The sequence below is a fragment of the Erythrolamprus reginae genome, chromosome 2 (assembly GCF_031021105.1).
Source record: "Erythrolamprus reginae isolate rEryReg1 chromosome 2, rEryReg1.hap1, whole genome shotgun sequence".
NCBI classification, from domain to species: domain Eukaryota; kingdom Metazoa; phylum Chordata; class Lepidosauria; order Squamata; family Dipsadidae; genus Erythrolamprus; species Erythrolamprus reginae.
This window is the reverse complement of record NC_091951.1, coordinates 352,735,643-352,760,279: the sequence shown is the minus strand read 5'-3', so window position 1 is coordinate 352,760,279 and position 24,637 is coordinate 352,735,643. Positions and strand designations below refer to the sequence as shown.

Sequence of the window (24,637 nt, the reverse complement as noted above, 5' to 3'; positions counted from 1 at the left end):
TTAAGATTTTTTTGCCTCTTCTTCCGAACTATTTTCACCTTACAAACCCAAGCAGCTGCTGCTGGGATGAAGGGGTTTCTTTTTTCCCCCTTTTTTGAAGAAAGACAAGGGAGGGGCGGCTTGGAGGGGGAAAGATTTTGCAGAGAACAACGTGCTTGCAAAGGCACTGAAAGGGTGTCTTTTGAAGAAAGAAAAGGGAGGAGGGAGGGGCGGCTTGGGGGAGGAAAGATTTTGCAGAGAACAACGTGCTTGCAAAGGCACTGAAAGGGTGTCTTTTGAAGAAAGAAGAGAGGAGGGAGGGGCGGCTTGGGGGAGGAAAGATTTTGCAGAGAACAACGTGCTTGCAAAGGTACTGAAAGGGTGTCTTTTGAAGAAAGAAAAGGGAGGAGGGAGGGGCGGCTTGGGGGAGGAAAGATTTTGCAGAGAACAACGTGCTTGCAAAGGCACTGAAAGGGTGTCTTTTGAAGAAAGAAGAGAGGAGGGAGGGGCGGCTTGGGGGAGGAAAGATTTTGCAGAGAACAACGTGCTTGCAAAGGTACTGAAAGGGTGTCTTTTGAAGAAAGAAAAGGGAGGAGGGAGGGGCGGCTTGGGGGAGGAAAGATTTTGCAGAGAACAACGTGCTTGCAAAGGCACTGAAAGGGTGTCTTTTGAAGAAAGAAAAGGGAGGAGGGAGGGGCGGCTTGGGGGAGGAAAGATTTTGCAGAGAACAACGTGCTTGCAAAGGCACTGAAAGGGTGTCTTTTGAAGAAAGAAAAGGGAGGAGGGAGGGGCGGCTTGGGGGAGGAAAGATTTTGCAGAGAACAACGTGCTTGCAGAGGCACTGAAACGGTGTCTTTTGAAGAAAGAAAAGGGAGGGGCGCCCCTCTTGCCTTTCTTCCTTCCCACTCACCCTTTAGCCGAGCCTTGCTTCTTTCACCCGCCCCCTTTAGCTGCTCCTCCCTGCCCTCTGTTCGCCTCCCTTCTAAAGTTTGGGATTTTCCTGAAGGATTTGCAGCATTATTTGCTTTTACATTGATTTCTATGGGAAACATTGTTTCATCTTACGAACTTTTCACCTTACAAACCTCCTCCTGGAACCAATTAAGTTCGTATGATGAGGTAGCACTGTATATAATTTAATTTATCTGACTTATATGTCGCCCAATACCTCGGGTGTCATATCTGTATGTAACACATTTTTTCTGATAATGAAAAGGGAGACTAGTATACAGTGTTCCCTCGATTTTCGTGGGGGATGTGTTCCAAGACCGCCCGCGAAAGTCGAATTTCCGCCAAGTAGAGATGCAGAAGTAAATACACTATTTTTGGCTATGAACAGTATCCCAAGCCTTCCCTTAACACTTTAAACCCCTAAATTGCAATTTTCCATTCCCTTAGCAACCATTCAGATTATCACTCATCATGTTTATTTATTAAAGTTTATTAAAAATATATATTTATTAAAGGCAGACGAAAGTTTGGCGATGACATAGGACATCATCGGGTGGGAAAAACCGTGGTATAGGGAAAAAACCCACAAAGTATTTTTTAATTAATATTTATGAAAAACCGTGGCATAGACTTTTCACGAAGTTCGAAATCGCAAAAAACGAGGGAACACTGTAGATCCATTTTGGGCTTATTTGCCTTCATCAGGTAGCCATACACTTACTGGGATTTGAACCTGGGGCTCTGCAAAAAAACTGGGCCTCGACAAAAAGTCTCTCTCTCTCTCTCTCTCTCTCTCTCTCTCTCTCTCACACACACACACACACGGTTACATATGTATATAATTTATTAATTAGATTTTTATGCCGCCTTTCTCTTTGGACTCAGGGCGGCTGTATATATGCTTGTGTATACATTTACTTCTCTTCGCTTAGGTTCCCACAAGACACTAAATACATAACAGTATTTTTCCCTTTTGTATGTTGTTGATTGGGAACCGCTTAGAGTTTGGCGAGTGAAAGGCCATAAAAATATCTAAATAAAAGTAAATAAAAAGGAACACAGTTGGGAGGGAAGTTCACCCGAGGCCAGCGTGCACCCTCATCTGAAAGAAGTCCACCCAAGGCCCCCAACCCTGAGCCTACTTACCATGACAGCCACGGAGGAGGCAGGTTCTGACGGAGGCACCGAACTTTGGTATGTCACCCTGTTATGCGCAGAGGCCTGGTCGTAAGAGGAGGAGGAGGAGGAGGAAGAGGCGGGGGCCGTTACAAGGCTAGTGCTCTGGACAGAACAGCTCAGGCTGGAGGTGACGGCAGGGGTGACGTAGGCCGACTCCTGTACTGTATTGGACATTGGCAAAGAGGTATTCAGAGGTTCACTGGAAAAGGTAAAAAAAAAAACCACGTAGGGTCTCGGTCAAGGCTTATTCAGGATTCGCTAGGCAGCTCACCAGCTAGGCTAAACCAGGGAGACACAACCGGGAATACAGGCAGTCCTTGTCTTACAACACGCTTTGTGACAGTTTGTAGCTACAATAGCAGTGGGGGGAAAAGAGACTTATGAACATTTTTGGGCACTTATGGACCGTCGTAGCTTCCCTGTGATTAAAATTCAGATGCTCAGCAACTGGCTCATATTATTATTATTAATAATAATAATAATAATAATAATAATAATAATAATAATTTAGATTTGTATGCCGCCCCTCTCCGAGGACTCGGTTTATGACCGTTGCAGCCTCACATGATCCCCTTTTGCCATCTTCAGACATTTATTTTATTTTATTTTATTTGTTCTATATATTTGGATTTATATGCCACCCAACTCCCAAAGGACTCTGGGCGACTCATAACCCAAAGTCCATGAGGAAGATGTGTTTAACGAGCCTGCTGCTAACTTGATAGCTGCAGTGATTCGTTTTAACAATTGTGGGAAAGAAAGGCTGCAGAATGGGGCAAAAATCAACTCGGCAAAAGTTTTGCTTAGTGATGCAAAATGCGGGGCTCGATCGTGGTCGTAAGGGGAGGACTACCTGTACATGAATCGGGAGGGAAAAGGAACATTTCACAAACATTTCCACAACTTAGAACCAAGCAGGCTTAAGAGAAGTTTCGAGTCCTGGCAGAGGTAAGGCAAAGTCAAGACTTTAATAATAATAATAATAATAATAATAATAATAATAATAATAATAATAATGATAATGATAATGATAATGATAATGATAATAATCATCATCATCATCCAGGAGACAGAAAAATTGAGAAGCAGCTAGAGAAATTAGTGAAATACGAAGATCTAAGAATCGAGCTGCAATGACTCTGGCATAAGCCAGTGAAAGGGGTCCCAGTGGTCCTTGGCACGCTGGGCGCAGGGTCAAAGGATCTCAGCAGACATTTGAAAACCATCGGAATTGACAAAATCTCCATCTGTCAATTGCAAAAGGCGGCTTGACTGGGATCCGCAAACATAATTCGCCGCTACATCATGCAGCCCTATAGTGATCTCGTTTGCTGTGTTGTATTGACATAATAATAACAGAGTTGGAAGGGATTTTGGAGGTCTTCTAGTACAACTCCCTAACCCTAACCCTTCACCACTTCAGATAAATGGTTATCCAACATCTTCTTAAAAACCTCTAGTGTTGGAGTATTCACAACTTCTGGTGGCAAGCTGTTCCTCTGGTTAATTGTTCTAACTGTCCTTAGTTCTCAGTTGCTTCTCTCCTTGTTTAGTTTCCACCCATTGATTCTTTATTTTTATTTATTTAGTTTATTTATTTATTTATTGGATTTGATTTGTATGCCGCCCCTCTCCGTAGACTCAGGGCGGCTAACAACAATTATAAAAATAGCATGTAACAATCCAATCCAATACTAAAATAACTAAAAAACCCTTATTATAAAAACCAACATACCGTGTTTCCCCGATAGTAAGACCCCCCCGATTGTAAGATATATGGGGGGTTTCAGGGGGGTCGGCTAATATAAGCCATACATATGTCTTACTTTCGGGGAAACACGGTACTAAAAGCGAGGGAAGCGTTGGAGCAGTTCGCGGCGCCCTGGCGGCGGTTCCCTCCGCTTTGACGGCGCTGGTCCGCTCGCTCGTCCCCGCAACCGACCCGTTTCCCCGACACGCGTCTAGAGGGGAGGAGCCGCTCTGCGCAGTTGGGCAGCCCTGCCTGCCGGAAAGGAGGCGGGCGAAGGAGGGCGCAGCTCCGGCCGCCCGCTCGGCTCGCTTCTACAACTTCGGACCAGCGCTGTCCTTCGCCTCGCATTTCCGGGTTGGCGAGCCTGGATTGTTTTTCCTGCGAGCGCTGGTCCCCGCTAAGCCTTCTGCGCCTGACTCGGCGAGGCGAGAGGGAAGAAGGAGAAGCGCAAGTGGATGCGGAGCGCCCGGGAGGCATTTATCCGTCCTTCGCTCCGCATCCACTTGCGCTTCTCCTTCTTCCCTCTCGCCTCGCCGAGTCAGGCGCAGAAGGCTTAGCGGGGACTAGCGCTCGCAGGAAAAACAATCCAGGCTCGCCAACCCGGAAATGCGAGGCGAAGGACGGCGCTGGTCCGAAGTTGTAGAAGCGAGCCGAGCGGGCGGCCGGAGCTGCGCCCTCCTTCGCCCGCCTCCTTTCCGGCAGGCAGGGCTGCCCAACTGCGCAGAGCGGCTACTCCCCTCCAGACGCGTGTCGGGGAAACGGGTCGGTTGCGGGGACGAGCGAGCGGACCAGCGCCGTCAAAGCGGAGGGAACCGCCGCCAGGGCTGCTGCCGCGCTGCCGAGCAGATCAGCTGCTGGGCGGCCGAAGAAACCTTCCCTGGGTCTTCCCGACTTCACCCTGTCAATTTGGTGAGTGGAGGCGGGAAACGGCGGGGGGGGGGGGGTATGTAAGACATACCCCGAAAGTAAGACCTAGTGGGGCTTTTGGGGGTAAAAAGAAAGTAAGACACTGTCTTACTATCGGGGAAACACGGTACATACAGACATACCATGCGTAAATTGTAAAGGCCTAGGGGGAAAGAATATCTCAGTTCCCCCATGCCTGACGGCAGAGGTGGGTTTTAAGAAGCTTACGAAAGGCGAGGAGGGTGGGGGCAATTCTAATCTCTGGGGGTAGTTGGTTCCAGAGGGCCTAACTGGTCGCTGGGATTCGTGCAGCAGGTGCTTTGGAGAATAGCTCGACTCCTTCCTCTTTGTGGCAGCCCCTGAGATATTGTTAGACTGCTATCATGTCTCCTCTGGTTCTTCTTTTCATTAAACTAGCCATGCCCAGTTCCTTCAACTGTTCCTCATATGTTTTAGCCTCCAGTCCCTTAATCCTCTTTGTTGCTCTTCTCTGTATTTACTCAAGACCAGGTATGGCCTTACTAAGTGTTTATAAAGTGGTACTAATATTTCACGTGATTTTGATTCTATGCCTATGTTTATACAACCCAGGGCTTCAACCTCTGCAAAATGCATTCTGAACAATGGGGGATCCATGCAGTGAAAAAAAAAACACAAAAGCTAAACTCACAATAAGGCAATTAACAGGATTAAGACTCTTCTTTCCACACACCGCCCAAAGTTTAACCACAACTCTATTCTCACTCTGGAAAGCATTAAAGACCTGGCTGCTTTCCCAGGCACGGAAGGGAAAGGATTTGGCCAGGGCTGCTGGTTTGCGGTGTTTTCAGAAGCGCCGGTTGTGTTTAAGTGGGTTGTGACATGGAGTGAGGTGGGCGGTTATGCAGATGAACTGAAACAAAGAAGGAAAATATGCGCCGAACGTTGTGTGTGTGCTTTTCAGGCTCCTGAAAATGATGAGTCAGAAATGAGGTTAAGAGGAAAAAACAGCGTGAAAATCTGAGAAAAGGGGGACAGGAGAGGGGGACAGTTTAATATTCCCTCTCAAGAGGCAGACTGAAAGCACAGAGGCAGAGGAATGATTACTGGGGTGACTGGAATATTCTGACATTTCAGGAAATGTCTTGACCGATTTATAGCATTTATTTTTTATTTATTATTACGAGGTAACATTATCAGTGCTAGAAAGAAATGGGGTATGCGAGGAGAAGGAGGAGGAGGAGGACTGTGGGGTCCTTTGTGCTCACTCAACTTGGTGGCTTCCTTGCAGACATCTGATTACCCAACTAGGTAACATCATCCATGTTAGGAAACTATTTTCCTCTCCCGCTTCCTGCTTCCCAACCTGTCAGATTATGTGTGTCATGCTTGAATCAGGGTGTTCAGGGGGGAAAGCATTTTGACATTCCCTGGTATTTCCCTGATATTTCCCTGTAACTTGCGATCTAGTTAAGGTGTGGCTGTAGATGGCGTCATACCAAATGGCTAAGCCATGGAGAAATATCGGTAGTTGAGGAAGCACATTGCTGCAACAGTTATGCTCATTTTTGCTTGACTCTGCCAGGCAGCGCAATCCGTTTTTTTTTTCACATGATTTTTCCCTGACTTTTAAACATTTTAATACAGTTTGGTGTTTTTCCCCTGATTTATTCCATTTTTTTCATGATATTCATGATAATTCCCTGATTCCCCTGTTTTCCAGGTTTGCTGGACACCCTGTTGAATACAGCATCATCCCAGAAGAAATGGAACTGGATGCCCCCTTCCCTTCTGAAAGTTCTTAATCTTCTCCAGTATCCCCATTTTCCAGATACAGGGGGTAGACATAAAAATGGAAACACGTTGCAGCTCTTCCCTGGAATCCAGATTTGTGAAGCTCCCTTCGAACAGTTTTTGTGGAAACTGGGTTCTGTACCTGTCTATTGAGCTCTGCAGTGATTTTAGGAGCTGCAGTCTTGCGATGCGCTCTAGCAATTCGTTTTAGAGTCCGACCAGTCTCTCTCAGACAACTTCGACTTTCGACCAGACCTGTGCTTGGCTGAGGACGTTTTCCCTTCTCTTTCAAAAGCAGTCATGACTTTTGAGACATGACCTCTTGAAACGCCAAACATTTGGGCACTTTTGGTTACATGAGCGCCTGCCATTCGAGCACCAACAATTTGGCCTCTTTGAAAGTCTGAGAGGTCTGCCATTTCTAGAAGGTTATAACTAATTTCCTTAAATTTCTGTTTAAAAAAAAGGTAATTTAAAAAACATAACAAATAACAGAATTAAAAGAAAATTAAAATATGTCAAATTTTGATTGAAGGAAAAGGGGGGAAGGAAAAGGGGGGACATGTTCAAAACATTTAAATATGTTAAAGGGCTAAATAAGGTTCAGGAGGGAAGTGTTTTTATAGGAAAATGAACCCAAGAACAAGGGGACACAATCTGAAGTTAGTTGGGGGAAAGATCAAAAGCAACGTGAGAAAATATTATTTTACTGAAAGAGGAGTAGATGCTTGGAACAAACTTCCAGCAGACGTGGTTGGTCAATCCACAGTCACTGAATTTAAACATCTCCTGGTATAAACATATATCCATCCTAAGATAAAATACAGGAGATAGTATCAGGGCAGACTAGATGGACCACGAGGTCTTTTTCTGCCGTCAGTCTTCTATGTTTCTATGATTTGAACATGTTCAAACATTATGATGCCAAAAAGACAAGTGTTTCCATTTTTGTGTCCACCCCCTGTAGATCTTTACATTCCTGCTCTATCCCAGAGGCATCCAGGAGGGGCATTCTAACCCCCACCACTGCTCAACCGACCTCCTCTGTGCCTGTCACATCCTGCGCCATTGTGACGATGACATGGGCGAGACCACCCGCCTCTCTTCGTCCCCAGCCCGTAGAGACTGAAAAATCCCAGACTTACTTTACAGGCTTGGTGTACAAGATATTATTGGGTGGTGGGCTGCTTTCGTAGCTCAAAGCAGGTCCGAACTCCGAGACCGCAGGCTCCAGCCCGAATTCCAGTGCTCCAAATTGTACGTTGAGGCCCGAAACATCGGTTGATCCAGGCATTTCCACTGCAGAGGAAGGGATCTGAAAAGAGACAGAGCAGATTGTAACCAGGAAGGCCAGAGAAAGGACATTTCCTGTTTAATGCAGTGATCCAACGGTCGTTGGAAAGGATCCGTCAGTACTGCCTCGACTTGGTTTTCTAAATCATGGGGTCCTCAACTACCGGCAGTGGACCACGGCAGGCCAGACACCAGGGTGCGCAAGCAAGCAAAGCCCCATCCATGTGGGATAGAATACAGTGATACCTCGTCTTACAAACGCCTCGTCATACAAACTTTTTGAGATACAAACCCGGGGTTTAAGATTTTTTTAAAAATATTTTTTTAAATTAAATTTTATTACAACAACAACAACAAAAATACTTAAAAGAAAAATTGCCCAACACCAATAAAACCCCACCACCATTTAGGGGGTTAAATTATTTGCAATAAGTTTCAATTTCTTCCTTAGCTCCGGTTTACATTTCTTTACATACAAAAAGTGATTGGAATTTATTTTTCACATTGTCGTCATAGGGTTTAAGATTTTTTTGCCTCTTCTTACAAACTATTTTCACCTTACAAACCCACCACCGCCACTGGGATGCCCCACTTCCGGACTCCCGTTGCCAGCGAAGCACCTGTTTTTGTCTGGAGGTGGGGTTTCCCAGCGAGGGGAGCCTCAGTGAAATCGCAGCATCGCAAAAACACAGAGGTCTGGAGGTGGGGTTTCGAGGACTTTGGTGTTTTTGCGATGCTGCGATTTCACTGAGGCTCCCTAAACCCCACCTCCGGACTTCCGCTGCCAGTGAAGCGCTCGTTTTTGTGATGCTGGGATTCCCCTGCTGGGATTCCCCTGCAGCATCGCAAAAACACAGAAGTCCGGAGGTGGGGTTTCCCATGGAGGGGAGCCTCAGGGGAATCCCAGCAGTGCAAAAACGGGCGCTTCGGCTGGCAAAAGGGGTGAATTTTGGGCTTGCACGTATTAATCGCTTTTCCATTGATTCCTATGGGAAACATTGTTTCGTCTTACAAACTTTTCACCTTAAGAACCTCGTCCCGGAACTAATTAAGTTTGTAAGACAAGGTATCACTGTATATGGTTTTTGCAATGAACCTCTATCATAATAAGTAGTTAATGTCTTAATTGAATAGAAAGGAGAGAACAGTACCACACATTAATAAAATAAAACATAAAAAGCAAAGAAGAGTTAAAGAAGAGAAGAGGAAAGAGAAGATGAAGAAAAGAGAAAAAAAGGAAGGAAGAAAAAAAGAGAAGGAAACTGTACATATATGCAACAGAGGCAGGTCTACCTCTTTGTAGGTCTACCTCCTCTTCATAGACTTGTTACATTTCTGTTAATTACTGGTATTTTTGTGGTCATTGATTTCTACAGGAATAATTTCAATTTCTAAAACTGAAGTTTTATCCCCTTGTTGATATCTAGTGAGTCACTTGTACACATCGTAAATAGAAATTTTGTACTTGTCTTTATATTCCTCATGCTAAAATATCTCTTTTGTGATTTGTACATGTAGACACACATATATATATTGTGGTGGTGTTCTTTCTTCAATAAATAATTTTTTTTAAAAGAGCATATAAGAAGTTAAAGGAAGAAGAAACCGCTATGGTTTAGCAATGATGTAAGGACTATAGTCAATGAAAAAAAGGCTGCCTATAGGAGGTATAAAGAGTCTGGAAGTATAGCTGATAGGGAGGTGTATAAAATGAGACAGAAGGAGGCAAAACAGATAATATATGCTGCTAAAGCCTCAAAAGAGGAAGAAATTGCCAAATCTCTAAAGAAGGGGGATAAAACCTTCTTCAGATATATTAGTGATAAGAAGAAGAAAAACTGCGGCATCACGAAGCTTAGTACCGGGAAAAATACATGCATTAATGGGAATAAGGAGATCGCTGACCATTTCAATAGCTACTTCTGTTCAGTTTTCTCAAAAGACACCTTACAAAATAATACTATAGAGGGATATAGCATTGCTTCCAACTGTACGGATTCAGCTCCAGTGATCTTAGAAGCCGATGTCTTAGAAGAACTTGAACAATTAAAGATAAATAAGGCAATGGGTCCAGATGGCATCCACCCCAGAGTTCTTAAAGAACTCAGATCTGTCATTGCTACCCCCCTGACTGATTTGTTTAACCAATCCTTGTTAACAGGAGATGTTCCTGAGGATTGGAGAATGGCAAGTGTTGTGCCTATCCACAAGAAGGGCAGTAGAGAAGAAGCTGGTAACTACAGGCCAGTTAGCTTGACATCAGTTGTCGTTAAAATGATGGAGACTCTACTGAAAAAGAGGATAAATCAGCACCTAAAAAACAATAACTTATTGGACCCAAATCAGCATGGCTTTACTGAAGGCAAATCATGTCAGACTAATCTCATTGATTTCTTTGACTATGTCACAAAGGTGTTGGATGAAGGTGGTGCCGTGGATATTGCCTACCTGGACTTCAGCAAAGCCTTTGATACGGTTCCACATAAAGAGCTGATAGATAAATTAGTGAAGATTGGACTTAATCCCTGGATAGTTCAATGGATTTGCAGCTGGCTGAAGCATAGACACCAGAGGGTTGTTGTGAATGGCAAGTATTCTGAGCAGAGTCAGGTTACAAGCGGTGTGCCACAAGGGTCTGTTCTGGGTCCTATTCTTTTTAATATGTTTGTGAGTGACATAGGGGAAGGTCTGGTAGGGAAGGTTTGCCTATTTGCCGATGACTCTACAGTGTGCAATAGGGTTGATATTCCTGGAGGCGTCGGCAATATGGTAAATGATTTAGCTTTACTAGATAAATGGTCAAAGCAATGGAAACTGCAGTTTAATGTTTCCAAATGTAAAATAATGCACTTGGGGAAAAGGAATCCTCAATCTGACTATTGTATTGGCAGTTCTGTGTTAGCAAAAACTTCAGAAGAGAAGGATTTAGGCGTAGTGATTTCTGACAGTCTCAAAATGGGTGAACAGTGCAGTCAGGCAGTAGGGAAAGCAAGTAGGATGCTTGGCTGCATAGCTAGAGGTATAACAAGCAGGAAGAGGGAGATTATGATCCCGCTATATAGAATGCTGGTGAGACCACATTTGGAATACTGTGTTCAGTTCTGGAGACCTCACCTACAAAAAGATATTGACAAAATTGAACGGGTCCAAAGACGGGCTACAAGAATGGTGGAAGGTCTTAAGCATAAAACGTATCAGGAAAGACTTCATGAACTCAATCTGTATAGTCTGGAGGACAGAAGGAAAAGGGGGGACATGATCGAAACATTTAAATATATTAAAGGGTTAAATAAGGTCCAGGAGGGAAGTGTTTTTAATAGGAAAGTGAACACAAGAACAAGGGGACACAATCTGAGGTTAGTTGGGGGAAAGATCAAAAGCAACATGAGAAAATATTATTTTACTGAAAGAGTAGTAGATCCTTGGAACAAACTTCCAGCAGACGTGGTAGATAAATCCACAGTAACTGAATTTAAACATGCCTGGGATAAACATATATCCATCCTAAGATAAAATACAGAAAATAGTATAAGGGCAGACTAGATGGACCATGGGGTCTTTTTCTGCCGTCAGACTTCTATGCTTCTATGTTTCTATGTTATTTTTCTCTTTAGAATTAACTGTAATCTATGTCTGGGCAGAGCGCCAAAACCTCGGTTGTATCTGCATTCCTTAGATAGTCCATTCATTCCTTAAACGTATGTTTTTGCTCACAGAAAGAATGTCTTGCATTGAAGTAGAAATCATGATTTTTAAGCCTTGTTCAATTACACCTCCCACCCTCATGTCTCTTCCATTGAACGTTGATTCTCCACACCCCATTTCCCACAATCCTTTTCCTTTACACTGCCTGAAAGTGACATCACACCCCAAAGAGGCTAAGGCTGCAACTCCTCTCGCCTTCGGAGCAACCTTCTATAGCGAGGGTTAATCCACTGACTTTCCCCTCTCATGTCTTCCTCACTCTCTGACAGGGACCACTCTCCCATTGTCACACCAGCCCCCTCTAGTGGTTCCTCAGGCCCACTCAAGTCACTTTCTCCCTCAAGTCTCGCTCTCTGCATCATCTGGCAACCCCCCCTGGGCCAGGGTATCCAGAGGGGCCTGGCTCATCCTCCTCAGAACCTGACACGACCCGAGGTGGACAAGGAGCACCAAGTAGATTAGTGGGAATCGGGGAGGGGTGGCTGCATGAGGGGGAAAGATTACTAGCCACAACCAATTCCTTCCAGAAGATTCAAGGTCATCCTTTGTTCAGCACCAGATGGAAGTACAGAGGAGGATCATGGATGTAGAAACAACCAGAGTGGTCCATCTGATGAACTTGTAGATGTGAGAACAAGGGATAAACCTTAAACTGGGTGGAGAACTGTAGGGAAAGTTAGTACAGTGATACCCCGTTTTACGAACTTAATTGGTTTCGGGATGAGGTTTGTAAGATGCAAAGTTTGTAAGACGAAACAATGTTTCCCATAGGAATCAATAGAAAAGCGATTAATGTGTGCAAGCAGGGGGATCCCAGCAAAGCAAAAACGGGCGCTTCGCTGGCAACGGAAGTCCAGAGGTGGGGTTTCCCAGTGAGGGGAGCCTCAGCGAAATTGCAGCATCACAAAAACACAGAAGTCCTTGAAACCCCACCTCCAGACTTCCGTGTTTTTATGATGCTGCAATTTCGCTGAGGCTCCCCTCACTGGGAAACCCCACTTCCGGACTTCCGTTGCCAGCGAAGCACCTGTTTTTGCGCTGCTGGGATTCCCCTGCAGCATCGCAAAAATATGAAATCCCGGAGGTGGTGTTTCCCATGGAGGGGAGCCTCAGGGGAATCCCAGCAGCGCAAAAACGGGCGCTTCGCTGGCAACAGAAGTCCGGAGGCGGGGCATCCCAGTGGCGGCGGCTTGGGTTTGGAAGGTGAAAATAGTTTGAAAGAAGAGGCATAAAAACCTTAAACCCCAGGTTTGTATCTCAAAAAGTTTGTATGACGAGGGGTTTGTAAGACGAGGTATCACTGTATCGGGTTGACTACAGTCTTTAACCAACATGGCTCTGTTCATAAATTGGAACTTGGAAGGAGAGCAAGGTCTGGACTCTTGATTTATTTCTCAGATGACTATTGGGACGCTGACACTGTCTCCATTTGTGCACAGATCAGCCATTTCCCAGAAATTCACGTACCGCTGCAAAATTACTCACTTTTGACACTGGGGGCGTCCTCCGCTTGGATGGCTTGATCTGTTTCTGCTGCAATTGGTGGACGGGCGCCCCTTGGTTCTCTGGAGACAGGCTGGAGGGTGGACCGCTCTTGTGGCCAGATGCACAGCTATCCACCGGCAAGGGCTCCCGGGCTTTCTGCGAGGAGGTGAAATATTCCAGTCCGGGCGGTGGGGGGGCAGCGGCTGCCGGTGAGGGGGGCGGTTGTTGCTGCCGCTGGGTCAGTTGACTCAGGACCGGGGACGGCTCAGGTTGGGATTTGAAGTCTGCGCAGGGTTAGCAAGAAAAAAGAAACATGGAAAGCTGTCATTGATTTTTTAGTTATTTATTTTACTCGACTTCTCTTTTTAAAAAAATAGTCTTTATTAATTATTTACATAGAAACATAGAAGTTTGACGGCAGAAAAAGACCTCATGGTCCATCTAGTCTGCCCTTATACTATTTTCTGTATTTTATCTTAGGATGGATATATGTTTATCCCAGGCATGTTTAAATTCAGTGACTGTGGATTTATCTACCATGTCTTCTGGAAGTTTGTTCCAAGGATCTACTACTGGAAGTTTGTTCCAAGGATCTACTACTGGAAGTTTGTTCCAAGGATCTACTACTCTTTCATTAAAATAATATTTTCTCACGTTGCTTTTGATCTTTCCCCCAACTAACTTCAGATTGTGTCCCCTTGTCCTTGTGTTCACTTTCCTATTAAAAACACTTCCCTCCTGGACCTTATTTAACCCTTTCACATATTTAAATGTTTCGATCATGTTCCCCCTTTTCCTTCTATCCTCCAGACTATACAGATTGAGTTCATGAAGTCTTTCCTGATCCACCATTCTTGTAGCCCGTCTTTGGACCCGTTCAATTTTGTCAATATCTTTTTGTAGGTGAGGTCTCCAGAACTGAACACAGTATTCCAAATGTGGTCTCACCAGCGCTCTATATTTACAAATACACAACTGTTTATTTATTTATTAGATTTGTATGCCGCCCCTCTCTGTAGACTCGGAGAAACAAAAACAAGACACGACCTATACAAACATCTAGATATCGTCATTCATAGTTACAATTATATATCAAGTGTAAAGCACTCAACAATTTACACATTTGCCAAACTACCCGTTGACATTATTGCTACAGCTTTTTTAAAATTTTATTTTATCAGCCTACTAGTTTTACATTGCTATGTTATATAATGTTACCTAAATCTTAATCTTTATTAATTTCAATCATAAATTGTTACTCGACTTCTATGCCACCCAATCCCAAAGGACTCAGGATAGTTTACAACAATATAAAAATAGAAATACAGTAAAAAAGAAGTCAAATATGGAAAACCTAAAACTTTAAAACCCCAGTTAAAAACTCATAAGGCAACACACATACATACCATTCAATATAATTTGGCCATGACAGATGTCAGTTTCATGGCTGCCAGGCCTGCCGGCAAAGCCAGGTCTTTGTGGCTTTTCGGAAGGCCAGTAGGGTGGGGGCACTATGGACATTGGGGGAGGGAGTTGGTTCCATAGAGCCAGGGCAGCCACAGAGAAGGCCCTCCCCCACGGTCCCACCAGCCTGCATTGCTCAGTTGACAGGACCTGGAGGAGGCCGACCCTGTGCGATCTTATTGGTCTCTAGGAGGTATGTGGCAAGAGGGGGTCCTGTAGATAGTCCGGCCCTGAGCCACGTAGGGCTTTATAGGTGATAACCAACACTTGAATTGTATAAAGCCCTTCATGGCACCGGACCAGATTATCTCAGGGACCGCCTTCTGCTGCACGAATCCCAGCGACCAGTTAGGTCCCACAGAGTGGATCTTCTCCGGGTCCCATCAACTAAACAATGCCGCTTGGCGGGACCCAGGGGAAGAGCCTTCTCTGTGGTGGCCCCGGCCCTCTGGAATCAACTCCCCCCAGAGATTAGAATTGCCCCCACCCTCCTTGCCTTTTGCAAGCTACTTAAAACCCACCTCTGCCACCAGGCATGGGGGAATTGAGATTCCTTCTCCCCCTAGGCCTAAAACTGTATGTATGGTATGTTTGTATGTATGTTTGGTTTTTTATATTAAGGGGTTTTTAATTCGCTTTTATTATTGGATTATTATTGTATACTGTTTATGATGGCTGTTAGCCGCCCTGAGTTTTCAGAGAGGGGCGGCATATAAATCCAATTAAACTAAACTAAACTAAACTAACTAAACTGAATTGTGCCTGGAGACTAATCGGTAGCCAGTGCAGCTCGTGGAGCGTAGGTGTTATACCTTGGTCCTCATTTTAGCCATCTCAGAAAAGGATGAAGGTCAGCTGTGAGCCAGTTAGGATCGAGCTCCTGATTGGTCAGAATTAGCCTGCATTACAGCATTCAAACAATATCGCTCCTTTTTAACAACAATAACACCCCACTGTAGGAGCTGAAAACCCCCAAAGGAATGTTTCATCTGAGAATGTTACATTCCATTTCAATAAAATATGTGACTGTTTGTGTAAAAAAGATTTATTATTTATTTATTATCGAGGCGTCCTCCTCGATCCACAGCTAAGATTAGAGCATCATCTTTCAGCTGTGGGGAGGAGGGCGTTTGCCCAGGTTCGCCTGGTGCACCAGTTGCGGCCCTATTTGGACAGGAGTCATTGCTCACAGTCACTCATGCCCTCATCACCTCGAGGTTTGACTACTGCAACACTCTCTAGATGGGGCTACCTTTGAAGAGTGTTCGGAAACTTCAGATCATGCAGAACGCGGCTGCGCAAGCAATCATGGGCCTTCCTAGATAAGCCAACGTCTCGTCAACACTCCGCGGCTTACATTGGTTGCCGATCAGTTTCCGGTCACAATTCAAAGTGTTGGTAAAGACCTATAAAGCCCTACATGGCATCAGACCAGAATACCCACAGGACCGCCTTCTCCGGGTCCTGTCGACAAAACAATAGAAACATAGAAGTCTGATGGCAGAAAAAGACCTCATGGTCCATCTAGTCTGCCCTTATACTATTTTCTGTATTTTATCTTAGGATGGATATATGTTTATCCCAGGCATGTTTAAATTCAGTTACTGTGGATTTATCTACCACGTCTGCTGGAAGTTTGTTCCAAGGATCTACTACTCTTTCAGTAAAATAATATTTTCTCATGTTGCTTTTGATCTTTCCCCCAACTAACTTCAGATTGTGTCCCCTTGTTCTTGTGTTCACTTTCCTATTAAAAACACTTCCCTCCTGAACCTTATTTAACCCTTTAATATATTTAAATGTTTCGATCATGTCCCCCCTTTTCCTTCTGTCCTCCAGACTCTACAGACTGAGTTCATTAAGTCTTTCCTGATACGTTTTATGCTTAAGACCTTCCACCATTCTTGTAGCCCGTCTTTGGACCTGTTCAATTTTCTCAATATCTTTTTGTAGGTGAGGTCTCCAGAACTGAACACAGTATTCCAAATGTGGTCTCACCAGCATTCTATATAGCGGGATCATAATCTCCCTCTTCCTGCTTGTTATACCTCTAGCTATGCAGCCAAGCATCCTACTTGCTTTCCCTACTGCCTGACTGCACTGTTTACCCATTTTGAGACTGTCAGAAATCACTACCCCTAAATCCTTTTCTTTTGAAGTATTTGCTAACACAGAACTGCCAATACAATACTCAGATTGAGGATTCCTTTTCCCCAAGTGCATTATTTTACATTTGGAAACATTAAACTGCAGTTTCCATTGCTTAGACCATTTATCTAGTAAAGCTAAATCATTTACCATATTACAGACGCCTCCAGGAATATCAACCCTATTGCACACTTTAGAGTCATCGGCAAATAGGCAAACCTTCCCTACCAAACCTTCCCCTATGTCACTCACAAACATATTAAAAAGAATAGGACCCAGAACAGACCCTTGTGGCACACCGCTTGTAACCTGTCTCTGCTCAGAATACTCGCCATTAACAATAACTCTCTGATGTCTACGCTTCAGCCAGCTGCAAATCCATTGAACTATCCAGGGATTAAGTCCAATCTTCACTAATTTATCTATCAGCTCTTTATGTGGAACTGTATCAAAGGCTTTGCTGAAGTCCAGGTAGGCAATATCCACGGCACCACCTTCATCCAACACCTTTGTGACATAGTCAAAGAAATCAATGAGATTAGTCTGACATGATTTGCCTTCAGTAAAGCCATGCTGATTTGGGTCCAATAAGTTATTTTTTTTTAGGTGCTGATTTATCCTCTTTTTGAGTAGAGTCTCCATCATTTTAACTACAACTCATTCAACTACAACAATGCCGCCTGACGGGACCTAAGGGTAGAGTCCTCTCTGTGGCGGCCCCGACCCTCTGGAATCAACTCCCCCTGTAGATTCGAATTGTCCTCACCCTCCTTGCCTTCCGCAAGATGCTAAAGACCCATCTATGCCACCAGGCATGGGGGGGACTAACCCTCCCCCCCCATCTTTCTGATTCTAGCATTTGATAATGGTGTGTTTGTGTAGAATTGAATGGTTTTTTTTTAGTAATAATGGGTTTTTGAATTAGTTTTAATATTGGATTTGTATCATATTGCATTTTGTTGCTGTTGTGAGCTGCTCTGAGTCCTCGGAGAGGAGCAGCATACAAATCTAATAAATTATTCTTATTATTATTATTATTATTATTATTATTCTTATTCTTATTATTCTTATTGTTATTATTATCATTATCATTATTATTAGTATTATCAATAATAATAATAATAATAATAATAATAATAATAATAATGATAGGATTTCTATGCCGCCCCTCTCCGAGGACTCAGGGCGGCTCACAACATATAATAAACAGTGTACAATATCTTGAATCCAATTAAAATCCCAAGGTTTTAATTAAAACCCCAAGAAAACATAGAAAACAACCATTCCATTCACTCAACATTCTCTACACATTCATTGGCCAGGGGGCAAGGATCTAATGGCCCAGGCCTGGCGGCATAAATGAGTCTTCAGACTCTTACGGAAGGCAAGGAGGGTTGGAGTAGTACAAATCTCCAGGGGGAGCCGATTCTAGAGGGCCGGGACCACCACAGAGAAGGCTCTTCCCCTAGGCCCCGCCAAGTGACATTGTCTAATTGACAGGACCTGGAGAAGGCTGACTCTGTGGGACTTGACCGGTCGCTGGGACTCATGCAGCAGGAGGCGGTTCCGTAGGTATTCTGGTCCCATGCCATGCAGGACTTTATAGGTCATAACCAACACTTTGAATTGAGTCCGGAAACCAATTGGCAGCCAATGCAGTCCGCAGAGTGTTGGAGAGATCGGCGTGTGTCTGGGCAACCCCATGACTGCTCGCGTGGCTACATTTTGCACAATTCGTAGTTTCTGAACGTTTTTCCAAGGTAGCTCCATGTACCATGTACCTACCCCATGTAGAGAGCATTGCAATAGCCTTGAGACTCTTACGGAAGGAGGGGGGGGAAGTATGAATCTCTGGGGGGAGCTGATTCCAGAGGGCCAGGGCCCCCACAGAGAAGGCTCTCCCCCTAGATTTGGGAGGTGGGAGGGGCAGGGGCGTTCCACTGATTTGCTTCTTACAAGCCTGAACACTTACCGAAATGGCTGAGGATCGAAGGCTGTGAAGTTGAAGATTTGACATCCCAGGATGAGGTTGGAGTTGTGGACACTGTGGGGGCTGTACTGAGAGGACCCTGGGAGGCGAACTGGCCCAACCCTGGAGACTTCAGTGGCTCCAAAATGTGAGAACCAGTAGAGTTGGCTAACTTTGAAGAGCTAAGTTCTCTGAATCCGGAACTCAGCATTGAAGACTAGGAAAAAGGAAAACAGCAAAGGTGAGCAGACACCGGATAACCACCATGCTCTCTGTATTAAAATACTACAAGATTTGAATAAGAGAGTTGGAAGCGACCTCTGAAATCTTCTAATCCAACCCTGTTTAAGCATGAGAACCTTATACCATTTTATACAAGTGGTTGTCCAATTTCTTCTTAAAAACCTCCAATAGTGAAGCACCCACAACTTCTGGAGACAAGTCATTCTACTGATCAATTGTTCTCACTGTCTGGCCATTTCTCCTTAGTTCTAGTATAATATTAATGCACTTTATAAGGAACAGTCAAAGAATTCCCTCACCACTGCCAAACTATTCACTAACTTAATCAGAAATGCAGAAAAAACCATTGCTGTCAACCTGCCTTCCACCAAAAACCTGTATATTGCACGAGTCAAAAAGAGGGCAGTGTAAATATTGACCCCTCACATCCTGGGCACAAACTGTTTCAACTCCTACCCTCAAAACGTCGCTACAGAGCCCTGCACAGAGCCCTGCACACCAAGACAACTAGGCACAAGAACAGTTTTTTCCTGAATGCCATCACTCTGCTAAACAAATAATTCCCTCAACACTGTCAAACTATTCACTAAGGCTGCATTACTATTACTATTAGATTTTCTCCTCATTCCTATCACCCATTTCTTCCCACTTATGACTGTATGACTGTAACTTGTTGCTTGTATCCTTTTGTTTTATATTGATTGTCTCCTGCTTGCTTATTTGACCCCTATGACAATCATTAGTTGTACTTCCTGATTCTTGACAAATCAATATTTTCTTTTACGTACGCTGAGAGCATCTGCAGCAAAGACAAATTCCTTGTGTGTCCAATCACACTTGCCCAATAAAGAATTCTACTCAATTCTATTCTATTCTACTCATCAATTAGATATCACCAACAATAAAAATGCATTTATTAATCTTAGAATCAAAGAACATAAGAACATAAGAAGAACCATGCTGAATCGGGCCAAAGCCCATTGAGTCCAGCATTCTGTGTCACCCAGTGGGCCCCCAATTGTCCATTGTTGTAAGCCGCCCTGAGTCCTTTGGGATTAGGCAGCATAGAAGCCAAATGAGTGAATGAATGAATGAACGAACAAACAAACAAACAAACAAACAATAATCAGTGGTAGAATGGAGTTTGGTTTGTGGAGAGGAGGAGGAAGAAAAAGGACTGTGGGATTCTTGGTAGTTTTGCACACATTTAATTACCAACTACACAGCTCTCACTACGCACTGATGATGTTGTCTTATTTGGTCATGAAACGTCTGCAAGAGAACCACCAAGTTCAGGGAGCATCAAGGACCCCACAGTTGTCGTCGTCCTCCTCTCTCCAAATTCCGCAAACTTTTAACCCTGATGATGTGATTTAGTTGGCTAATGAAACGTCTGCAAGGGAACCAACCAATTCAGAGAGCACCAAGGACCCCACAATTATCCTCTGCGAAAGTTCTCATCGCAGTTCACAGTTGCCCCATTTCAGGTTTTTTTCCAGATTCGCAACAAGATCTTTGGAGTTCCGAGTTTGGCTCCTGAGCCGCCACCTACCAGGTTTTGTGCCGAGTAAGTGTTCACAGTGCTTGGGTTGCTTGTTCCCGAGGCCGTCGAAGGGTTGTGTTGGGAATTGGTGAAGACGAGCGCCTGGCCGAAGCCTTGCTGCTGAGCAGCATCGAAGGAGGTGGCCTCCGGGTCTTGGTTCTGAAGCAGGGACACCAGATCGATGCTGGGCATCAAAGGGGAAGAGAGAGAAAATTAAGAAAAGGGAAGGAAGCTAGAAGGCAGGCCAGGAGGCATTCAAAGTAGACAAAGACTCCTAAGGATGCACAGGAGGGAGACAGGTGGGGGTTATTATTGTTATTGTTATTATTACTACTACTACTACTACTATTGTCAATACAACACAGCAAATGAGATCACCATGCTGGATTTCATATTCCATCCTTGGGCGCTTCCCAAGCACCTAGGACAGCGTGATGTAGCGGCAAATTATGTGTGCCGCAACCAGGTTCTTAAGTAGAAAAGTTTGTAAGAAGAAGCAATTTTTCCCATAGGAATCAATGTAAAAGCAAACAATGTGTGCGATTGGGAAAAGCACAGGGAGGGTGGAGGCCCTGTTTCCTCCCAGGAGATTCCTAGAGAGGCGCCACGGAGGCTTCTCCCTGCCTTTTCTGGTCCTCTTTCCTCCCAGGAGATTCCTAGAGAGGCCCCAGGGAGGCTTCTCTCCACCTTTACCGGTTACAGTTTCGGTGGCTCGGGTTCTTACGTAGAAAATGGTTCTTGAGAAGAGGCAAAAAAATCTTGAACACCCGGTTCTTATCTAGAAACATTTGTAAGTAGAGGCGTTAGGTAGAGGTACCACTGTTTTTTTAAAAAAACACAGGCTTGTCATCTTGAGGTCTATATAGAGCAAGGTCCTTGAACAGATTATTCAAAAGCTGCTGCTTGTGAGCGCCAGGAGAGGAACGTAATAACTAGTCACCACTGACTGACTTTATCTCAGAGTGGCTTTTTTGACAGTTACTAGCTTAATGGAATGGGAGGACGCCATGAACATAGTGTACCTTGACCTCGGCAGAGCATTTGACACAGTGCCTCACGATAGTCTCATTAATAATATGGTAAATTAAGGGCTAGATGGATTTATAATTGGCTGAATGACTGCAGCTAGGCAGCAGTCATAAATCATTCCGGGATCATCTTGGAAAGTGAGCATGATGTATGATTGGTTCTTTAAATTGGGGTTTTTTAGATTACTTTTAATATTAGATTTGTTTACATTGTCTTTTTTATTCTTGTTAGCCGCCCCGAGTCTGCGGAGAGGGGCGGCATACAAATCTAAAGAATACAAATACAAATCAAGAGGAGGGCTGGGAGGCTCTATCCTGGCTCTTGTGAAATCCAACATTCTTATCAGTGAGAATCTAGGACAACTTCCCATAACCAATTTGCTGTGGCCAACTCGCCAGAGGAGACTCACTGTGGGACAACTTACTGCAGGACAAAAGTTAGATAGAAATGGTGGAATAGGACCATCCAAAAAAGGAGGAACAGACAGGGGGGAAACGAAATCTGAATGACAAACATTAATTTTTAAAAAAAAATTATTTAAATAAGTAGGGCAGCTCCATCAACATCCCCACCCTACCTTAATTTTTACCCATGTGCCTCATCTACCCCATGCACCCTGGAGTGGATGGGGTCTTAACTAGGGGTTATTTTTTGGGGCGTAGGGCTTATATTGGACACACATGTTAAAATCAAGCTCAGGCTTACTTTTGGGGAAGGTGTCAAGCCAGTGCAGACGTTGGTGAATAAATCAACAGATTGCCACACTATCTATAGAAGGCCTGATGTTTATGGGGTCTTGGGAGGGGTGATTTTCACGAGGGAGCAGCCACAAAGCATTCTTTCAAGGGGGGTTCAAGGCCATCCTATGTCCACCCACCTGGGCGGAAGTGGAGGAAAGACTTGCCATGCTGGCACAATCTGAGTGGGCAATGTGATATATTTGTGGGTGGGGGACGAGGAAGGTGATCTACGGGACCGCCTCTTACCACATACCTCCCAGAGACCAATAAAAGCACACAGACCTGGCCTCTTCCAGGTCCCGTCAGCAGGGGAGGGCCTTCTCTATCGCTGTCCCGGCTCTATGGAACCAACTATCCCCTGATGTCCGTACTACTCCCACCCTACTGGCCTTCCCTAAGGCCACGAAGACCTGACTCTGCTGACACGCCTGGGGGCCAGGAATTATACATCTTTCATGGCAAAACTGTGTGAATGGTGTGTATGCATGCAATTATGACTGGTTTTTTTATAACAAATGGGTTTTTATTACAGGGTTTCAGTTTTAGATATTATATTCAACTTCTATTGCTTTGTATCTTTTTGAATTTGTATTATATTGATTTATAAGACACCCTGAGTCCTTTGGGATTGGACGGCAGAGAAGTCAAATAAATAAAATAAATAAGCTTTCAACTGGGTGGAAAGCTCAGATTCAAGGTCGCCGTTGTAGGTGTCAGGATGGTTCCGGAAATAAAGTGGGACTTTTACTGGGACTCTGATTTAAATTTGGATGTTACCTGGGACCTTGATAGTAGGGCGTATTTTCAGGGAAACATGGTATTTTCTAGTGCTGCTTTAACTTCGGACGGTCATTAGGTGAATTGCGGCAAGTTGAAGACTACCTGTACAGTATATTCCCTTTCACTGAGAATTATTATTATTATTATTATTATTATTATTATTATTATTATTATTATTATTTATTAGATTTCTATGATGCCCCTCTCCGAAGACTCAGGGCGGCTAACAACAATAAAAAAGACAATGTAAACAAATCTAATATTAAAAACAATCTAAAAAACCCCAATTTAAAGAACCAATCATACATACAAGCATACCATGTATAAATTCTATAAGCCTAGGGGGAAGGGAAAATTTCAATTCCCCCATGCCTGACGACAGAGGTGGGTTTTAAGGAGCTTGCGAAAGGCAAGGAGGGGGGGCAACTCTGATATCTGGGGGGAGTTGGTTCCAGAGGATCGGGACCGCCACAGAGAAGGCTCTTCTCCTGGGTCCCGCCAAACGACATTGTTTAGTCGACGGGACCTGGAGAAGGCCAACTGTGTGGGACCTAACTGGTCGCTAGGATTCATGTGGCAGAAGGCGGTCCCGGAGATATTCTGGTCCAATGCCATGAAGGGCTTTGTAGTTCATAACCAACACTTTGAATTGTGACCGGAAACTGATCGGCAACCAATGCAGACTGCAGAGTGTTGGTGTAACATGGGCATATTTGGGGAAGCCCATGATTGCTCTCGCCGCTGCATTCTGCACAATCTGAAGTTTCCGAACACTCTTCAAAGGTAGCCCCATGTAGAGAGCGTTACAGTAGTCAAACCTCGAGGTGATGAGGGCGTGAGTGACTGTGAGCAGTGAGTCCTGGTCCAGAATCATCAGATGGATAGTCAACTATCCAAAATGGACAATGAACCTGGCAGGAGGTTGCAAAAGACACCTCTAGGATTCTAAGTTTCAGTGCTTCCTGCCTGGACAGTTATGGACAGGACCAACAATTGCATCTGAGAAAAAGGGCATCCCATAATAGCCGTTAAAGGGAGGCAACATAGAAAAACATGTACCTTTGACCAGAAGTGACATGGTTCTCGGCTGGAACTGATGAAGCTGTGAAGACCTTTGTTTCTGAAAGCTAAAATATCAGACAAAAAAAAAGAGAGCAGAATAATATTGTTTTGTATTAATTTCCACCCTCCTGCAGGAGACAGCAACAAAAAACTCTAGAACTGTGAAAAGATTTAAAACTGTATCTCATTTGCAGGCAATAATTTATATTGGATATGGGCAATGAAGAAAAAAGAGCAGCAAGGAAGATCGATATTTATTAATAAACAAAATTACAGCTGCCAGACTTGCCTACGCGCAGACCTGAAAATTAAGCACTAAACTTAATAAATAAAATTTACGAAATTGCGGAAATGAACAAGACGACATTGGAAATGCAGTACAAGAAAAAGACAATACTGAATTCTACCAAACCTGGAGCAGGTGATAAGATTGGGTTAATGGAAAAAAATATTTAAAAGCTTAAATATCTATAATATAGTCAAATTTCTCACGATTTGAAAGTATAACGGGTTTTTTAATTTTTTTTTTAAATTATTAGATTTGTCTTGAATTGTTATATTGTTGTTGTGAGCCGCCCCAAGTCTACGGAGAGGAGCGGCATACAAATCTAATGAATGAATGAATGAATGAATGAATG

General features: G+C 44.0%; 1 protein-coding gene across 1 annotated transcript in view; it reads right to left on the bottom strand.

Annotated features, from left to right (window-relative positions):
• Positions 1-24,637, bottom strand: part of UBAP2 (ubiquitin associated protein 2) — a 161,619-nt gene that overhangs the window by 49,890 nt on the left and 87,092 nt on the right. The window contains exons 10-15 of the mRNA XM_070736925.1: positions 23,997-24,064; positions 20,398-20,572; positions 18,606-18,819; positions 13,022-13,305; positions 7,684-7,853; positions 2,077-2,308 (exon numbers count right to left, since the gene is read on the bottom strand). Coding sequence (XP_070593026.1) covers positions 2,077-2,308; positions 7,684-7,853; positions 13,022-13,305; positions 18,606-18,819; positions 20,398-20,572; positions 23,997-24,064 — 1,143 coding nt within the window. The remainder of the gene's footprint in view (positions 1-2,076; positions 2,309-7,683; positions 7,854-13,021; positions 13,306-18,605; positions 18,820-20,397; positions 20,573-23,996; positions 24,065-24,637) is intronic.